The 18,421-nt window shown below is 37.4% G+C and overlaps 1 protein-coding gene across 18 annotated transcripts in view; it reads right to left on the reverse strand.

Annotated features, from left to right (window-relative positions):
- MCTP2 (multiple C2 and transmembrane domain containing 2) overlaps window positions 1–18,421 on the reverse strand; it is a 263,257-nt gene that overhangs the window by 36,965 nt on the left and 207,871 nt on the right. For 16 of the 18 annotated variants that reach the window (XR_014243575.1, XM_082388908.1, XM_082388910.1 and 13 more), the window contains 2 exons: window positions 6,235–6,357; window positions 3,425–3,496 (listed from right to left, as the gene is read on the reverse strand). Coding sequence is in view for 17 of the 18 variants with exons in the window: in XM_082388908.1 (XP_082245034.1) it covers window positions 3,425–3,496; window positions 6,235–6,357 (195 nt within the window). In the remaining variant the exon portion in view is untranslated. The remainder of the gene's footprint in view (window positions 1–3,424; window positions 3,497–6,234; window positions 6,358–18,421) is intronic. The other 2 variants (XM_082388909.1, XM_082388899.1) reach the window with 1 other exon arrangement.

Below are 18,421 nucleotides of genomic sequence, written 5' to 3' on the forward strand. Positions count from 1 at the left end.
AGATATTATTGCCTTGCATGACCTTTCCTAAATATGAGATACAGCATTTTACACAATAGTTTCTTGGTTCACGCTTCAATTACTGACCTTTACTGTGTAGAAAATTAATGCAATTTTCATTGTAATCCATCCGTACAAATAAGGTCCACATAGAAGAATTCCACATATGGAATCTAATACAAATAGGAAATGTCAGCTGATTGCTGTTGGCTGAACTTAGCCGTTATCTGTTTGTTCTGGGGTCCCCAGCAAACTCTACTTGTAACAAGCAATTTCTTGTGTGGAGCCATCAGGTATAAGAAAGAAAAATCTCCTCTCCTCAAAGTTTAGTTTGTACATTTAGTTTCCTAAAAGCCAAAAAACTAGTGACCTGAAAGTTCTACATTGTAACTGAAAGTCCACAAAAAGAAAGGAAGGCAAAACTGTGGAGCCTAATTTGGTTTCTAAAAATGCAGGTCATTTACCATGGACTTTTAACAATGAGAAGAAGCAAGAGGCTATAGTGATGTCATTTTACAACCATCCCTGTTCCAGACAATAAAAAGATGACAGACCCCAGACCATGTCCTGGCCTGTGCATCAGAGACAGGCAGAATATGGGAATGCGTCCATCTCCCAAGGAAGCTGTGCCAAGGGGCCCCAGCATGCTTTCATCTTCCACAGTCGTCCATGATGGTATTTGGTGGGAAGGGGTGCTGGCAATTAAGGAGTGTCACTTTCAAGATGGATTGTTTGGGTAGAAAGGAGTTCCTCTCCTCTTCTGGCTTGGAAGGAGACGGCTGTGTGTTTATAATCTGTAAACAGTTCATCTCTCACTGGGTGTGTTACAGTTCCCAGAAGCCCGTCTGTCATGTCGAACACACAACAGAAGCCAGAAGGGCGCTGTGGGGAAGCCCTTGGAGTCAGCACACTGTGGAGGGCAGTGGCCCAGGGCCTGTGTGCTTGAGGGACCCATCCCAGGCATGGAGGCTGCTCTACATGGAGAAGAAATGATGAAGTGTAATAATATATAGGTGGACGTATGCTCCCGAAGTCTTAAAGTTGAAAACTGCTCTAGTTTACCCATCTCTTAGAGAAGTGAGAGTGAAGAGATGTGCAAAAAGACTGCAAAGTTTGCCAAAATCCCCTCACAATAGAAGGCTTGTGTTCAGCAGAAGAGGCACAAACAGAAGTCAACATTTCATTTCAGACTTATTCCTCTAGAAGTTTCCACAGAAATATGAAATTGAGGAAGCAAAACAAACATGGCCACATGGGGTTATTAAAGGCCCTACAAACATACTACAATCAAAGTATCTCAAGAATGGAATTGCCCTGGAGGAGACATGGAGAACCCCAGAGCCAACGTCCTCAGTGTGGGATGAGCTGACGCATCTGTTGCGTGGAGGGCTGTGCTTGGGTGAGCGCAAGAGCTCCCAGGCTCATGCATGTAGATGCTGTAGTTCCAACTCAGTTATCCTTGCCCAGAAAAGCTTGATGCACAGCCCAAATGGCTCTACCTCCACACCCCCAGGCCCCCAGACAGCCCTTGAAGCACCACAATGGAAGGTTAGATGGTGAAAAACACTGGTCTAGACTTTCATGGCTCAATTTGTTGACTGACAGTTCATCGACACCACCTTTTCATCCATTGCCTTCTTGTTAGATGTCTCCTGTATCAGATGGGACAAAGCCCCATGGTCACAATTATCTCTCTAGGGTGGATGACATCCTCCTTCCACGGGTGGCTCGTTTACACAGACTTGGTCCAAGAGAAAGAAATCTTCCTCACTTCCAAACTTTGCTTAATGAAATTGATAATTATGCCTAATGTAGGTTTAAAATAATTTCATTAATACCTGTGTTTCCTTTGGTTAAACACCCCTTCATCCACATTAGCTTAGCTATGACTATTTTTAATGTTCAAGGAGTTACATCACTCAGAAGCCACTCACGTCAATTCATCAAGAAGAAAGTTGCAGGACTTCCCTGGTGGCGCAGTCGTTGAGAATCTGCCTGCCAATGCAGGGGACACGGGTTCGAGCCCTGGTCTGGGAAGATCCCACATGCCGCAGAGCAACTAAACCCGTGAGCCACAACTACTGAGCCTGTGCGTCTGGAGCCTGTGCTCCGCAACAAGAGAGACCGCGACAGTGAGAGGCCCACGCACCGCGATGAAGAGTGGCCCCCACTTGCCGCAAGTAGAGAAAGCCCTCGTACAGAAACGAAGACCCAACACAGCCAAAAATAATAAATAAATAAATAAATAAAAATTAAAAGAATCCGCCTGCCAGTGCAGGGGATACGGGTTCAATGCCTAGTCCAGGAACATCCCACATGCCATGCAGCAATGAAGCCGGTGCACCACAACTACAGAGCCTGTGCTCTAGAGCCCGCGAGCCACAACTACTGAAGCCCACGAGCCTAGAGCCCGTGCTCTGCAACAAAGAGTAGCCCCCGCTCGCTGCAACTAGAGAAAGCATGCGCGCAGCAACGAAGACCCAAAGCAGCCAAAAAATAAATTAATTAATTAAAAAAGAGAAAAAAGAAGAAGAAGAAGAAAGTTGCATCATGGGACCTTCATTCTAAAAAGGGTCAATTCCCTTTTAAAAAAATTATACTTTATTACTTTGCTATTAATGATCATTTTAGCCCAACAAATAAGATTTACTTTGTAATCTGCCCAGCATCCTTCAAATGGGCAAAACCATCTGGCTCGCTCAATTAATTTTAAGGCTGTCTGTGTCATGGAGCTAGTGTTTTTAAATTTGTTTCTATTTTCTGGACATTTTATATTGGATACTTAGCTCTTAAGTTTCCCCCGTTCGCCCCTTTCCTCTCCTGTCAGCCTTCTACACACTATCACCCCAGCCCCATAGACCCATAGGTTCTAGGGGACTGGGCAGCCGTGAAGCTAGTAGCAACTCATTTGGCATTTCACTTTTATTTTTTTTCATTTTATTCCAGAAGGTTTGTCTGAAAGCGTAATGACAACAAAAAGCAGCAGATTTGAGAGATTCTCCCAGGAGGAGAGAAAGGACAGATGTACACAGACGTAAAGCTGAAAACGTTGCCAGCAACAGCTGGGCAAGTGACAGGTTCTGAAGCGGGTGACCACCCTGCAGAGTGCAGACATGAGCCTAAAGGAACAGCGATTGCACTTGATTTACTTTTGACTTCCTGGGCTACCTTTCATCTACCTTTCATCCACCAAGGGGAAGGCTAATCTTTGCCTCCAATGACAGGCCTCCTAGAGGGATGCTTCTATAACATTTCAGTTAATCCTTATATTTCGCCCCTTTTCATCCTCATTTAAAAAACCTTAAAAAGGGATACCCTTTATACATTACGAGAATATCACTATACTGGTCACCCTATAGTAGTAAAAAAATATATATATATAGTTTGACTCAACCGGCTAGAACACTGAAAGCAGTCACGTTACCCCTTTGTGTCCTTTCTCGAGCGCACCCATCTTGTCATCTTCATCCTCCTCCTCATCGACGTCCGTGCTCTCCTGCAAGGAAAATCCATAATTTGTAATAAAACGTCAACCGAAATTACCGACTATGAATGAAATGCATACTCATGCTTAAAGTTTTCCCATATCATTGCAACACTAGTCTTTTTAAAATACAGTGCAACTTCTTTAAAAAGGACATTTTTAAAGTTAAGGGATGCCTTGCCAAGGTTGTAAACAATATGCATAATCTACATAAAACTGTTAAGTATAAATAAAGCTATTAGGGGAGTGCCCTTTGAAGGCAGCCAGCTTTAAAAATGCATTGCGGAGTTGTACTATCTGTAAACAGTTTTGTTCTGAGTCTGACAAATGAAGCAGCTGCTGTGTTAAGGCTGAGAACACCATACTCCGTCTGTGCTGGGCTCATTGTTAGAATGACTGCACTTTTCCTCTGGGGCCATTACCGAAACATTAGACAGTAGAAAATGCATTAGTCTGAATGTAATCAATCTCAAGAATAAGCTACAGGTTTCTATATGGCATTCTTGTCTTCCTTGGGCTTCAGGGTTGGTGGGGGGCAGGTGAGGGAAGGAAACTCAAGGCTCAGATCTGGACTAAAGGGGGGACTGCCTTTAGTTCAGGGGCCCCAGCACCAGCTGTGCTGCACATAGGCTTGTTCAGATTCATTTAGAAATCTCGGCTAGTTAACAGGTACACTTGAATAATATCACTACTACATTTAAAAGCTAACACGTGTTGGTACACAATCCAATGATTTGGTAGCTTGAAAAGAATTCTGGGTATCAGAAAACCAGGGACTATTTTCAATTTGAACGCTTACCTTTCCGCTTAACCTTGCAAAGGTCAGGCATGCTAATTAGATGCCATTGTTCCAATGGAAAAAAGAATGGTCAATATCACGTTTGTATAAGGGAGTAACTCTGAAGTATCCAGAAGGTACTCTGCTATCCTCCATAAACCACTGAGCAATTTCTTCAGGGCTGGTACTGTATTACCGCCCAGAATTCCTAGGAGCTCCCTAGCAGTCTGTGGAATACTTACTGACGCTGGAGAACTAACCTACTCAATGCTGGCAACAAGCGTTTTTCATAAAAGCACATGGATAAAAATGAATACAATGAAACATGTTATGGGAGGAAAAAACTCTGTAATTAGGAGTCAGAAGTCTTCATCTTGAGACAAAGTCTTCAGCTGGAGACATTGTTCCAGCACTGTTTTGCTGTGTGACTTTGAGCAAATCACTTTGCCACTCTGAACGTTAGCTTTATGAAGCATGAAATGAAAACAGTAGTTCTTGACTCCTTCATGGTTATGTTAACAAGATTAAATTAGGTAATAAATTAGAAAATGTTTAGTAAATTAAAAAGGTTTCATACATGCACATACACATTTCTATGCATACACACACAAGTACACTTATGTACCCATATTTACATACACACACATATATACATATATATACCTGCCTACAAATACACATGTACACATACACATATATATATCTATATACACACGCTATAAACGTATACATCATATATATACCTGGGAAAATAAAATCTGATTAAAACTGTAAAAATGTTAGTTGACAGCACTTTTACAACAGATGCTTCTCTGTAAAAATTTCCCTCATCTGTACCTCTGTGAAACTTAGTCCTTACATAAACCTGTACTTTAAACCTGTTTATTTGTTACTTGGTTCTAGCCTCTTCAGGCCCCTCATTTATTGATATATGCACATGCTTACTGCACTACACAATCAAAAACCAAACAGAATAGAATTTGGAATTTGTCTGAGGTTTTACTCCTTGCCATAACACTCATTTCCCCCATCCCAAATGAAACCAGAAACATTCCTTAAATATCCATTATTTCAGAGATAATTTTTTAAAATAATCAGAACATTATAAGGAAAAATAGGTGAAGATGGTCAGCTTTTGAGTCTTAGAAAACCTAATGTGCAGGTGATTTTTCTAAAGGATGTTATCAGGTCTCAAGACCTTTGATTTTTGTTTCAAAAACTTGGTTCTTGAATCTGGAATGCCAAGATTATATCATAAAGCAAGTCTATAAATACAAGTTCCTTCTAACCCAGAGCAGAAAAAGATTCTATGGGCTGGGATAAGAGGGGTAGGGGAGGGAGAACTGGAGAAAAATTAAGAAAAGTAAATGCTGGGGGATGTCTTTGAGAAGAGGCCTTGCCTGTGCCTCCTTTAACACCACGGTGAGTTTGAGAATTGCAAGAAAAACTTGGGCACTCAAGAACAGAGGGGCCCATGCCCACGCACTCTCTGATTTCCCTGGGAGTTGGCAAGCCTCAGAGTATCCCCTGAGGCTTCAGCCTAGAGGAGAATATTGCACAGGATAATTATAGGGAGAGGCCTGAGGCAGCCTCCCAGTTGCGTGTGCCCTGAAGGGGGCTCAAGGAGCCACCAAAGGCTTTTCTCTAGTGATTGAGAATCTCATTCCCGGGAACCTTATGGAGAACCAGATGGGCACGCAGACATGTGCTGCCCGCATGGAAATGCTGACCAAGAACCAGATGGCTCACTCGGGCTAAGAAGGCAGGCCAAGACTCAGGAACACAAGATGCTCTAGGAAGAAGACTCCAGATTACACATGATAAATACCTTCCCTGTAACATGAATACATGTGCAGTGTCGCTCCTCAAACCTCAAATGCAGTGGACTCGGGTCATGATTCGGTGGTGGCGGTTTACTGCTAACACATTTTTTCTTTAGTCCGATGTCAGAATTATTGGAATCTTTGCTCACCTGGCTGTCCTGGATGCTGCCAACCTTCCCCCTCGCAGGTCTGATGAAATTGTAGACAAAGAGGAGGGATAATGCCAGCGGGATCATGTACAGTTCAAAATTCCAGACAGTGACTAAAAATACCTGATTGGAAGACACAGACCAAATGACTGCTTGAAAAAACAGGATGGGAGCAATCTTCAATTCCTATTCATTGACTTAAGGAGATTAAACCCAGGACTCTCTATAGAGTTCCAAATAGGTTAAAACATACACACACACACACACACACACACACACACACACACAGATACACACATGATGACTAACAGTTTTAGAACTGGTAGCAGAATAAAGAAGACAGAGAAATGAATTGGTCTGTCACACTCTGGAATAGAGTTCCCATATTTGGAAACCTCATTACCCTATCAACCTGATTCAGAGTTTCTTGCTGCTGGATTCAATGTACCAGAATTTAGGAGAAGTAGTGTGGAAAATCCAAAAGTCATGAAGAGGCTGGCCACAGGCCAAATTTTGCCAACAGTGAGGTGTATCTGAACTAGAAAGAATGATTACTTTTCAAAGAGGCTGCCAATGTTGAAAAATTCAAATATTTTGGATAAAAACTTCAACTTCAGTTGATTTACAATGTTGTGTTAATTTCTGCCATACAGCAAAGTGACTCAGTTATATATATTTATATATATATATGTATATATTCTTTTTCATATTCTTTTCCATTATGGTTTGTCACAGAATGCTGAATATAGTTCCCTGTGCTATACAGTAGGACCTTGTTGTTTATCCATAAAAATCTTAAAATCTCCCAATTTTGAGGCAACATGGCCACAAGATGATGATCAGTGTGAATCTTTGACACTTGAGGAGACATAAGGTTTATATTAGAAATAACATAAACAGTATCAAAATGTTGAGATCATTCTGGAATTTTTTTGTTCAGTACTATGTTTTATAGATCTATTGATGGTGTTATATATAAATCAAGTATATTCATTTTACCTGATCTATGGTACCCCATTCCAATGAATATTCTGCAATTTTTCCATTATACTCTCTTATCAATGAAAACTTAGGTTGAAACAGTGGTTTGTTTTTTAATATAGTCAAACATATTAATCTTTGACTTTAGCATTTCTGCCATTTAATGTTCAATGTTCTACTTAAGAAATCATATGCTACCCTGAGGTGATAAAGCAATCTCCTTGTGTTTTCTTCCAAAAGGTAATTGTATGTGTGTGGGTGTATGTGTGTGTGTGCGTGTGTGTGTTCCTTATTTTGTCTCAAATGCTTTTTGGTTTATTGTTGGAAACAAGCATCCGATTTGAACTCCATCCTCACAGATAGCCAACTTTTATTTTTTATTTCATTTTTTAAAATTGAAGTATAGTTGATTTACAACGTTGTATTAGTTTCAGGTGTACAGCAAAGTGATTCAGGTATACGCACATATATATCTTTTTCTTCAGATTCTTTTCCCTTATTGGTTATTACAAGATATTGAATACAGTCAACTTTCAGAATTAGATTACTGAAGGGATCCATACTTTGCTCACTGATCTACATGCCCACCTCTGTCACACATCAGCTTCCCACATGACTGTGTTGGTTGTTTACGGACCCTCTCATCCCTTCCACTGAATTATATTATTGTTCTTCCACCAAGACCATGTTGTTAAACGGCAGTTTAGTAACCAGATGATATCTGAGTGGGTAAGTCCCAATTACTTCACTTTCAAAATTATCTCGGATCATTCTTTGCCCTTTATCCTTCCACATGTATTTAAAAATCAATTTGCAACATTCTATAAAATTATTGGTGAAATTTTTATTGAGATAGCCTTTAATGTATATGTCAATTCAGAGAGAAATGACATCCTGACATTGATCTTCTGAATTATAAGGACTTTATTTCTCCATATACTCCGGACTTCTTTTATATATCTCAAAATATCTTTTTTACTTTCACCATAATGATTTTACATATGTTTTGTTATTTTTTGTAAGTAACAACACTTTTGATACTATTACAAATGGGGTCATTTTCAAATTTATATACTTTAGCTGGTTACTTCTAGGTACAGGAACATTGATTTATATGTTGTTCCCATTATTTCTGAGCCCTCTTATTGCTTGTTATGAGATTGCAAATATATCATTTTGGAGATGTGGTGTGGAAAATCATATAAACTGCAAATCATGACAGTTTTCTTTAGCCTCCCAGTCTATACATTATATTTTGTTTTAGTGCTAAACCTCTATACATTTTTTAATAAGTACAGAATTTTTGAAATACTTTTTGATTCAATGCAAATTATTACACTGTTGATGTCTTCCAGTCTATTAATTTGGTGTGCTTTATCAACTTTCTTTTATTTATTATTTCATAATATATATATTTTCCTATAATTTCCTAGCTTTTTAAAGCTTTCTTTTTCTTTTACTTTTTTGTCTTGTTTTGTTTTATTATGAACAACATAGAGAAAAGTAGAGAAAACAGTACAGCAACTTCTCTACTATGTAAAACTAGTGATTTTCCTCATTGTTACCTATTTCCCTTTCCCTGTTCTTAAAGTTCTTTTAGGATTAGAGGTTTTAACTGTGTTCTAAAGGATTACTATTTCTTTATTTATATCTACTGGATAAGTGGGGTTTTACTGTTCCTTTAAATTTCTAAATATAATTTCAAGTAAAAAGAGGCTGACCTAAAACTATTGAGAAAAAATAGGAAACAACATATTTTTGATTTATTTTCATCATCAACTATTTATAAAATGTCTTCAACAAAATTACTTGTACATCAACCAATACTAGAGGGACAGCTGTGTTATACAAACACCTCATTTGCTATAATATTTGCCTCCACCAGGTATAGGTAAGTAAGCCCAGAGTGTTTTACAAAAAAAAAAAAAGAGCCACATTTAAATATCACATTCAAAGGGCTTGAAACTCTTTTAGACTGAGAGACTAGTACCTTCAGAAACATTTAAAAACTCAATGCCTAATTCCTACTTCTGTAATAAAGGATTAATTTCCTAGCAACAGGTTCTAGCAAAAACAAATAGAAACCCTTGGCAGGGAGAGGAGACCAATTATCTGAGAGTCTGAAACAAAGTTACTTAATTTTGCAGGGGAGTTGAAACCTCTGGAAAAGAACTCAGATCTGCATGGGGTCACTTTAACGTTTTTTGCACCTTTGACTCAAGAGGAGCTGCAGACACAGAGATGGTACCAGTTGGTACTCAACAGAAAAATTTGCCATCTTTCTGAATGAAGGATACAGGCAAAGGAGTCAGTGACAATTAGGGCCACCAGAGAGTGTACAAACACACTGGAAGGAGAGAGTAAGCAAAAGAAAATCCCAAATTCTGTATGTGAACTCTGCTATGGTCTGTACCACACACATGGGGCAGACTCAAAGCAGTGTCTGAATTGGGATCAAAGCTGCCACCCACAGCAGGTGTGACCAAATGTGCAATTTGAGTCAAACAGGATTAATCCCTAGGGCAATCACTAAAGAACAAGCAGAGAAGAATAGATATAAAGTCAACAGATGAATTAAAATGGAATTCTAAAAGGTAAGAAAAGGGAAATAGGAATAAGAAACATAGTAGACAAATACAAAAATAATAAAATGGTAACCTAAATTCAACATATCAATAATTACATTGAAAGTTAATAGAATAAACATTGCAAGTATAAAAGGTAGAGATGAGAATAAAATGAATAACTCTGTGGCAAAAACTGTGACCACTTAAACAAAGGAAAAATTTATTGAAAAATGCAACTTAACAAAATTGAACAAATGTCCCCACCAAGATAAATTCAGGTTCAAATGCTTTTACTGTTGAGTTCTATCAAACGTTCAAAGAAGAAAGAACATTATGTTGGAGGGAACACTTCACAACCAATTTTATGAAGCCAGTGTTACCCTGATACCAAAACCTGACAAAGCCATTACAACAAAATAAATTACAGGCAAATATTCAACAGAACAAAGATGCAAAAATCCTTAAGAAAATAATAGCGAACCAAATCAAGAAATATATGAAAAATATATACTACAGTGTGACCAACTAGAAGATGTTCCAAGAATGTAAGATTAGTTTCACATTAAAAAACAATGTAATTCACCACATTGACAGAAAGGAGAAAAAACTTGATTATTTCAATAGATGTGGAAAAAAATATTGACAAAAAATTCAACACTATTAACAAACAATGAATGGAAGGAATTTCCTCAGTCTGATAAAGGACACTTACAAAAATCTTATAGTTATCGTATTTGATCATATTTGGCTATAGTTTGTTGTATGTAAATTATGCTTTGAGAAGTTGCTTTTAAAAAAATCAACACTTGCTAAGAAGGAAACTACTTAGGTATGCAACCACATGAATAAATCTCAAAAACACACTGAGAGAAAGAAGCCTTGTACAAAAAAGAGCACATACTGTATAATTCCATTTAGATGAAGTTCTAGAACAGACAAAATGATTCTATGATGGAGAAAACTGCATGATTTCCTTCTAAAATTAGAAACAAGGTAGGGATGTCTGCTCTCACTACTCCTATTCAGTATCGGACTGAATGTCCTAGTCATTGCAATAAAGGAAAATAAATGAAATAAAAGGCATAAGTATCAGAAAGGAGGAAAGCAAAACTGTCTCTTTTTATTGATGACCTGATATTTTACACAGAAAATCCTAAGGAATCTACAAAGCAAATCGTAGAAATTACAAATCCAGCAGTGACAGGGTATAAAGTTACTTTTTAAAAATCAATTGTATTTTTAAAACTAGCAGCAAAAATCTGGAAAATAAAATTTAAGATTTTCCATTTATAGTAGAACCAAAGTCCATAAAATACATGGGAATAAAATTCACAAAATGTGAGCAAGATCTCTTCACTGGAAATTATAAAATATTACTGAGGAATGTTACAGAATACATAAAGAAGTGGACAGAAATGCCACTAGTTCATGGATTATAAGACTCAATATTGTTAAGATGGCAGTTCTTCACAAATTGATCCACAGATGCAAGCAATCCCAATTTTGTAAAAATTGACAAGCTGATTCTGAATATTATATTGAAATGTAAATAACACAGAATAGTCAAAGTAATTTTAAAAAATAAAGGTTATACTACTTAATATAGTTTACTATAAAGCTATAGTAATGGAACAGAAAATAGAATCCACATATGTGTAATTAACTGATCTCTAAGAAAGTTGCCAAGGTAATTCAATGGGAGAAATGAGAGTCTTTTCAACAAATGATGCTGGAACAACTGGATATATGTGTGGGGAAAAAAAAATCACTAACCCTTACCACTTACCATATATAGAAGTTAAATAAATCATATCTAAAAGTAAATGCTAAAATTTCAAAACTTCTAGAATAAACATATGAGAAAACCTTTGGCATAGGGGAGGGTAGGCCAAAGATTTCTTAGGACAAAAAAGCACAACAAAATAATGTAAATAAAAGAAAAAGGAAACATTGAAATTATTCTTCCTTTGCTCTTTGGAAGACACAATTAAGAAATGAAAAAAAAAAGTCACAAAATGGGAGAAAATATTTTCTATACATATACTGAAAGAGAACATGTATCTGGAATATATAAAGAATTCTTACAACTTAGTAAGAAGACAACTCAATAAAGATTGGTGAAATATTTGATCGGACTCTTCACACACACACAAATCTATATGAATATCTAAAAGCACATGGAAAGACATCCAACTTGATTATCCATCAGGAAAATGCAAATAACTCCTATGAAATAGTACATATCAGAAAGGTTAAAATTAAAAAAAAAAAACTGACAAGATATAAAGTGTTGACAATGTGGAACAACTGGAGGTCTTATACACTCCTGGTAGGAATACAAAATGATAACTGATTTGGGAAACCACATGGCAGTTTTTCAAAAAGTTGTGCATACACCTCTGTAATTCAAGCCCTCCTACTCCTAGATATTTAACATATGACCCAGAGACTTGCGCACAAATGTTCAGAACATAGCAGCTTCATTCCAAATAACAACAACAACAAAACTGGCAACAGCCCAAATGTCCACCAACAAGTGAATATAATATATCCATTCAAGGGAACAACTACTCAGAATTAAAACAGAACCACCTATAAAATGTCGGAAGCAGTGAAGCCTGATTTCTCTGACACCAAGGAAGCTTCTCACCCCATCATGCAGGTTTCCCTATGTTCCATGATGCAGATGCAATGGTGACCCTATCTGAACCTTCCCCAAAAATGTAACTTTAAGAAATTACCTGAAATCTTCAGCTTACAAATATTTCTTCACTTTCTACCCCAAAATGTGTTTGCCATAATTTTTATGAAATTAGATATGAAGAATATAAGCATGCCAAATCTCAGATGAGGAAAAATGATTCATAAAGACACTTGCGTTTTCCTGGGGGAAAACCTAAAAACAGAAATACTATCTTAGGGAGTCAGTGGTTCCAAGGTAGCTGTGATTGAGGAACTTAGTCAGCATTGCCATGGACGAACATATCTCTTGAACAAATCCTCTAGGTATTGTTTCTTTAGGTAGGGCTGAGAAATATATTATCTTATGTCACAAACAGTTTTAAAGAACAAATCAGGCTACATTTTTCTCAGGTTTCATTATGAAGTGGTCGATAAAATTGACCAACCAACCAATTATTAAATATCTTCTATACATCCAAGAGGATGCCTCACTATAAGGTAGTTAACTTGGAATACCAAATACAATAGCATGGCTATTTTCCAAAATACTTTAGGATTTACTCATTTAAGATTATCTTAAAATTTTGTCCTTCTGTCCCTTGAGAGTAGATTTAAGACTAGGAAATAGCTCAATTAAATGAAATCAAGTCTCTGAATGAATCAAAAACATTGCATTTGTTAAAACAAATGAAACAAACATACAAAGTGTGATTATATAAATTAGCATTTGCCATTTGTGACCTACACATTGTTCATAATGTTTAAAAGAAATTGAACAATGGAATCAAGATCCTCATTTAAATATATATATATTTATATACACACATATATATATATATATATATATATATATATTATGGTAGGGGTGCTCATACAAAATCATGGATTATTTTATGTTTGTTCTCATAAATAGCTAAGGATGCCACAGAAATTTGGGGAGCCGCTCAATATGATCATTATTCAGAGTATAACTTTGACCCAACATTGGTCAGATTAACGAGATGATCTCAAATTGCTACTCTACTTTGTAGTAGAATGACATAACTTAAGATAGCATGTAAACATTAAGCATGTAATAACAAAATTAAATGTTCACTTGTGGTAGAAAATCTTTGAGAAACTTCTATATCAAGTTTCAGCTAATGGAAAATCTACTCTCTGTTTTAAGTTACCCATTCCTATATCCCCAAGTAAACACTGAATTTTAAGGAATAGAATAAAGAAGTCAAGATCACCTCATAAAGTCAATTAAGGCTTAAGATAAAATTATTATAAAAGTGGAACTGATTATTTTAGAAGAAAAACAGACGAAAATTGACCAAACATCCATCTTCCTTACTAGACTCCTGGGTTAAAATTGTATGGAGAAACAGCATCTCAAGAAGCACAAAGGAAGGGCTAGTTGATTTAGTTTGGTTAAGACACTGCTGCTTTAAAGCCCAATGACTTTGAATGAATATTCAAGGGGTTGGAAGATGTTTCGTTTGAAAAATACTGAAGAGGGGCCTAACTTTCTGTGAAAACCACTGGTGTGGCCCCTATGACAAAGAAAATGAGAAAGAGAAGCACACACACACCTTTCAGAATACTGTGAAAATCAGTTCTTTTGTTACACTAAAGATTAAATCTAGACATTTGAAAACAGTGTCTCTTGAAATAACCAGTCTTTATGAACAACCATCCTGTATGTGTCCGGCCCAGATTGGGGGGAGATTCACACACACACGATTATTTTAGAATAAAGGTATTGAGTACTGTGAAACAAACTGTGCTAGTTCTGATCCAAAAAACTCAAGGGTTAAACAAAGAGAAAACAAGGCAACAATTTGTTTTTAATTTGACTACATACAAGTTCATTTCTATGACAACAAATCAGTAAGCAGCCCCTTCTCAATAAGGTATACCTGGATTTATTGTCATTAAAAGAGAAAGCCAAAATGCCTTATGTACCAACATAATAAAGCAAAACAATAGAAAACCAAAAAAAAACACCTACAGGTCATGTCATGCCCTTTCATCTGAATAATATTTTCTATTGCTTCCTGGCCTACCTTATGACATTTAGACCTCATAGTTTAACATCTAAGACCTTCCTTGAACTGACTGATACTTGACTATTTCATAAGCCAACACCCACCACACATCCTAGATTCCTAGTCATGTTGCACTATTTGCAGACCCCAAGAGATGAAATGGTGTCCAGGATTTTGCTTCTGAACACAACCTTCTCTCATTTAGGAAGCTACTGCTTGAACATTTCCTCACTCTGAAGTGTGACCCCCTCACCCCGACCCTGAGCACTAACGCACTAACCCCATCTTTTTGTCACTGTTTTACTTCATGCATAAATTGATTGTCCAGCATTTATTGAACACCTACCATGAACCACACTGATCTAGACACAACAGTGAACAAAACCAAGCAACCAACCAACAAACAAAACAGCCTTCATAGAGCTTACATTATATTTGGGAATTAGGAATGAGATTGATAAGTAAGTAAACTATATATTCTACATCATCAGATGGTAAGAACGGCTATGAGGAGGGTGACGAAAAACAAAACAGGAATGTAATAAAGGAAATACCAGGCGATGGGGCTGGGACTGCAATTATAAGTAGAGTGGTTAGAGACAGCCTTGCTGAGAAGGGCAATATGTGGGCAAAGTCCTTGGAGAAGTGTGCAAATCTAGGTGAATAGTGTTTCTGGTCAGAAGAACAGCAAATCCAAAGGTCCGGAAATGGGAGTATGCCTAGTACGTTCAAGGAACAGTAAGAACCCCCTTGGCTGATACAGAGTGAGCAAGAGTCTTAGAAAGGGAAGAAGTGAGAAAGAAACAGGAGCCAGTCCTAAAGGGCCTGAACCATGGCTGTAAGTTCTTTGGCGTTTATTATAAGGGAGTTGTTGAGTTGTCAGAGGGTTATGAGCAGAAGATGGACATGATTTGACTCCTACTGAAGAAAGATCACTCTGGTATATCACAAGAACATACCATAAAGAGGCAGGGTAAAAGCACAGGTTTCATTTAGAAAGCTATTGCAATGATCCAGGTTAAAGTTAACTGTAGTTTAGAACAATGGTGATGGCAGTGCAATTAGTGAAAAGTGGTCATGTAACTCTATTTAGAAAGTAGACCAAGAGGATTTGCAGATAATTTGAATGAGAAGATAAAAGTGGAATCATCAAGGATGATACCAAGTTGTGGGGCTTGAAAAACTGGAAGACCGGATTGGTTCATCAATGGAGACAAAAGTCTGTAGAAAGAACAGGTTTGGAGAAGGAGAGTCTGAGGCACATATTAGACATCCCTGCAGAGATACAGAGTAGGCAATGGATAGCAGGTTTGGAGTTCAGAAAAGAGGCTAGGGCTAGAGGCACAAATTTGCATATTATCAGCATCCAGATGGTATTTAAAGGTATCAGACTGGATAATTTTAACAAGGAAGTAACAGTAGAGAGAAATGGCCTACAAGTGTAGTGATCCCTAGAAAAGTGCAAATTTATGGGTTGGAGAAGATGAAAAGGAACCAGAAAAGGAGACTGAGGAGCAGTCAGAGCAAAAGAGATACACTGGGAGATTGTGCTGTCCTAGAAAACAAGATAAACAAAGAGGAGGGCAACAATACATTTCTAAATAAGATAGTCACTGAAAATTGGTCATTGGTGATTTGAAATGAGCAGCTGACTGCAGTGATAAGACAAAAATCAGATAACAGTGAGTTTAAGAGAGAACAGCAAAACTATAGACAGTGAGTAGAGATAACTCTATGAAACAGTTTGATATAAAGAAGAGCAGAGAAATAGGGTGGAAGCTGGAAGGGGATGTAGCAACAATACAGGAGAGAGAGGGAGAAAAAAATGATGATGTAGGAGACAGAAGAAAGAAGAGTTGGAACAATAGTTTTGAAACAGTGTGTAGGAGCAGGAGTCAGTGCACAGATGGAGGGTTGGTCTTCAGAAGCAACAATTCAGTGATTCATAGTTAGAGGAGGGAAAGCAGAGGATACAGGCACAGATGTTGGTAGGGGGATAGGTAGGTATGGTGAGGGCAAGATAGCAGTAGATGGGTACTTGTGTCAACCATGGTCATGATCTGAGTGAGGACAGGGAGAAGGTATTAGAGTTTGAGGACAGAAGAGAAGTTATAAAATAGTCTAGAAGAGAGGAAAAGAGAATGGCTCATAGAAATGTAATATAACTGTCAGGAGGCACTGTATGTGTTTCTCTAGCCATGCTTACCTGAGGCTGCTAATCAAGTATAATGAAGGTAGAGAAGGAAAGGAAATTATTTTTAAAATGGACCATGGAATCTGAGCTGGATTACTGGTGAGGAACAATATAAAGTGGAGAGGATAAAATTTAAATGCAATGGCTATGTTAATTAACAGATTATAAACAGCTGAAGAGAAAATTAGTGAACTGAGAAATAATTCCAAAGAAGCTCTTCAGAATGGAGATGAGAGAAACAAAGATACAGATATGTAAGAGGTTAAAAGACATGGAAGATAGAAACAAGAAGGTCTGACATACGTCTGATGGGTGTTGAGGGGGCAAAGGGTTAATGAGAGAACAGGGAAGCAATATATGAAGATACAATGCCTGAGGATTTTCCAGAACTGTTGAAATATACCATATAGGAAGATCAAAAAACCCCTATCAGGATAAATAAAGAAGAATTTAGGCCTAAAAATGTCATGGTAGAACTGAAGAATACTTGGGGAAAATGTAGAAACATTCACAAGCAGCTAGAGAGAAAAGACAACTCAACTGTGAAGAAAAAGCAATTTGAGTGACTTTATATCTCAATGCAACAAAGGAAACAAGGAGAGAGTAGAATAACTTAAATACATATGCTTTCAGTCTTTCAATTTAGAGACTTGTACCTAGCAAATTGTCTTACAAGTAAAACTGAGACTTTTCCAGAAAAGCATGAGCCAGCAGTGCTTATCACCCAAAGACCCTCATGAAAGTACATATAATACATTTATTTCAAAGAGAAGGAAAATCGTCCCTGGTATAAAAAGGCTCAACATGAGAATGTATGTGTTCAAAAGCAATGGTAAATGTGTATACCAGTCTAAATAAACATGGAAGTATTAAAAAAAAAAGGTTTAATTTGTGTGTAATGAGACAATCTAGTAGTAAAACAGGGGACAGCAAAAGCCCATAAACTGGGAGAGGTATGGGTTGATTTGAAAAATTCTAAGATGCCCTTGTTGTTAAGCTTGTATGTTAAGTAGACATGTAAATTTCAGCTTTTCAGTATGAAGCTGAAGCTTTCTCTCATTCTTTCTGCATAAAACAAATAACCCACAAAAAACAAACAGAAACCCCCAAAACAGCTGTGAAAATTGAATAATCTATACAAACTCTGTATGAAGACATTTGAGGGGAATCAAGGCATCCAGGACCTGAGGGGACAAGATCAAGGGTAAGAGAGAAACGCAGTGAGGTACATCTTAGTTTGCTATTGCTTTAACTCCTTCAGAGTTTTTTGTTATATTTTGTTTTATTTTTGCCAATTCACTGTATAAGACAAGTGACTGAGCACACAGGAGCAGTTTAGAGCTCGCTTCAATCTTAATAATCTAGGGAGGTAAAAATTGGAGTGCAGGGGAACTATGGCAGCCAGGACTTGAAGGACGAAAGGAATAGCAGAGATGCAAGCCTGACATTCCACATGCATGTCTCCTTGAGAAATTTACTGTTTCCTAAAGCATGTGAGGTTAGGATGAAAAGTTGAGGCCGAGCAGAAAGTGGGAACTAAAAGTTTTTGGCAATCTCACTGAGTTGGGAAATAAAAACTGGAGGTTAAGGACTCTTAAAAAATAAGGGCTCTAGTAAACACTACAGAATTTTATTAAGACTCCTGAAGCACTAAGCATAGGGGTAAAACCAGAAATAGATCAATCCTCAAAATGCTTGAAATCCTTCCTACCTTGGATCATTTCAATCCC

This window comes from Balaenoptera borealis (assembly GCF_965194805.1).
Source record: "Balaenoptera borealis genome assembly, chromosome: 3".
Taxonomy (NCBI): domain Eukaryota; kingdom Metazoa; phylum Chordata; class Mammalia; order Artiodactyla; family Balaenopteridae; genus Balaenoptera; species Balaenoptera borealis.